The 2,500-nt window shown below is 46.1% G+C and overlaps 1 protein-coding gene across 1 annotated transcript in view; it reads right to left on the bottom strand.

The window, feature by feature from the left end:
- The window catches only part of LOC116406323, a 627-nt gene extending 456 nt beyond the window's left edge, over nucleotides 1-171 (bottom strand). Inside the window, exon 1 of the mRNA XM_031890030.1 lies at nucleotides 1-171. This exon is cut by the window's left edge and continues 456 nt beyond it. Within this exon, the coding sequence (XP_031745890.1) occupies nucleotides 1-171 (171 nt within the window).
- Nucleotides 172-2,500: the final 2,329 nt, after the last annotated feature.

Genomic DNA, 2,500 nt, shown 5'->3' with positions numbered 1-2,500 from the left:
CAACATGCTCACATGGAAGACATTATGGATCTTCAGTCTAGGAGGAAGTTTCAATCGATAAGCTGCTTTGCCCACTTTCTCGATGATAGAGAAGGGTCCTTCGTATCTTCGGATTAGGCCTTTATGTACCTTGCGTAGGGATTTAAATTGGTTTGGTAGCAGCTTTACCATTACTTTTTCCCCTACTTGGTACTCTCTAGCCCTCCTTTCCGGTCCGCCCACTTTTTCATTTTAGTGGCGGCCTTCGCCAGGCATGCCCTTGATATATCACATTCTTCGTGCCGTTCCTTGATTCTGTTAAGGAAGTCACTTCTGGACATGCTGGTGGTTATAGCAGCCAGTTTTGCCTTCTGACTTACGACGTTATTGTCTGCATCGACGTTTTCTGACTTTGCCTCGAGCATAACGTCCTTGTGTTCTGTTGGGACTGTTGGTTTAGAATTTGTCTCTCTCGACGGTACTTTGATGTTGGGTTTCGGCGACTCCCTCCTTATTTAGCATGGCTGACAATCTGATTGTTGGTTTTCCCTTCTTTAGTGGGATGGTCGTTATTTGACCATCCACTATCGTCAGGGTACATCCGGAGGAGTCAACGATAGCAATTACTCTATCGAAGAACCCTAAGCCAAGCACAATATCAAAGTCATCCATAGGTAGCACGGTGAAGTCGAGCTTACCTTGCCAATCACCGATCTTGACTGTTACACCTCTTGCTACACCTTTGATGGCTTGTGCTTCTGAGTTTACCGCCTTGACAGTCCCCTCTTCGTTTGTGAACTTGAGGCCTATTCTCTTAGCCTCATTCACGTTCATGAAGTTATGACTCGCACCGGTGTCAAACATGGCAATAGCCTCTCTCCCGTTTATCTTTACATTTCCATGGAGTAGGCCTCCTTTAGTTGTTTGATTGGCCTGTTTCAGAGCTCCAATGTGTTGCAAGGAACCAATCTGTGGTGTATCATCTCCTTGCTTGGACTCGAGCAATTTGGCAACAAGTGCATTCATTGCTTTTCTATTCGGACAGTCTCTTGTCCGATGAGGGCCATTACAAACAAAACAGGGAGAAGGTTTGGACGACTCACCTTGTTGAGTTTTGTGATACTTGCCATGTCTTTGGAATGCCTTCTTTCCCTTTTCCTTTTGCTCGGAGTCTCTATGCTTGTAGTGATTGCCTTCACGTTTACTTGGGCTAGGTTTTCTCTCCTTTGATTGGGTTGTATAATCGATAAGCATCTCAGCTGCGGCTATAGCGTCGTCCAATGTTTGGACATTGCGACGGTCTAGCTCAACCTTGGCCCAATCTTTCAATCCATCTCTAAATTGGAATAGGGCTTCCTTCTCGGGCAGATCACTAATTTCAAGCATAATAGTGGTAAATTCCTTCACATAGTCGAGAATGTTACCTGTGTGTCTTAGCCTTCGAAGTTTGGCTCTTGACTCCATTTCAGCATTGTGGGGAACGAAGTGCTTTCTTAGCTCGGCCTTGAATTGTTCCCACGTCTGGATGGCATTCCCATTTTGGTCAGCGTATCTTCGACGCCACCAAAGTTGTGCGGCATCCCTTAGGAATGTCGGAGCATTGTTTATCTTGGCCTCATCATCTCGAACACCGACAGCTACATAGTATCGGTCAAGGCCAAAGAGGAAGTTTTCCACAACCGTGGCATTCCTCACCCCATTGTATGTGTCAGGTTTCGGCACCTTTATGTGAGTAGTGCCTTGCACAGCGGCGTGTGTACTGGTGGATGGACCGTCTCCACCAAAGTGCTTGGAACGACATTCCATGCAAAGAGTATCTACCTTTGCATCTAGGGAAATATACTTAGAATAGAGTTCGCGTAGCTCACCTTCAACAAATGTCTTCAAAGTGGTTACGGTTGATGACAACTCTTTCAAATCCTTTTGGAATGTTTTTCCAAGGTCGGCCACGAGCTCCTTGGTTGCTGCGGAGATTTCCACATTCTCCTGAATAAGCTCTTCGTAGTTATCACCCAACTCTTCTACCGTGTGCTGGACATCCTCGAGACTTTGCTCAAGGTTGGCAAGGCGAGTTTCGACATGCTCCCTTGCATCCGGACCCTTAGATTTCGATCGTCGGGTCGGGGATCGTCGGTCCTTCCTACCTCGTGTGATAGGTCCTTCAAGAACCTGCTCAGCTTGGGCTGAAATGTGGCCTTCTTCGCTGGACATCTTGTTCACAAGTCAACTGGGATTAAGTGGGTGTAGAAACTGTGTTCGTTACTTTGACAACGTTTCAAGAACTAGAGTCTTGAATCTTGGTCTCTCGATATCGTGCACTTGATAGCAACGATCAAGAGTATGTCCCTTTGAACGAACACGCTCTGATACCACCTGTCACGTGGTTATTTTAATCACAAACCAACGTGCGGCACAAAGGTGTTGGGTTGCACCAATGTAAGCCTAAGAGTAATTGGACTTGTTGGAACAAACTAAGGAAGAAGGAAATTCGTAGGTAAGAAGTAGGCAAAGAGTTGTAGAC

The sequence above is a fragment of the Cucumis sativus genome, unplaced genomic scaffold (genome assembly GCF_000004075.3).
Source record: "Cucumis sativus cultivar 9930 unplaced genomic scaffold, Cucumber_9930_V3 scaffold87, whole genome shotgun sequence".
Classification (NCBI taxonomy): domain Eukaryota; kingdom Viridiplantae; phylum Streptophyta; class Magnoliopsida; order Cucurbitales; family Cucurbitaceae; genus Cucumis; species Cucumis sativus.
The sequence above is the reverse complement of the archived record's forward strand: the minus strand, read 5'-3'. Positions and strand labels throughout refer to the sequence as shown.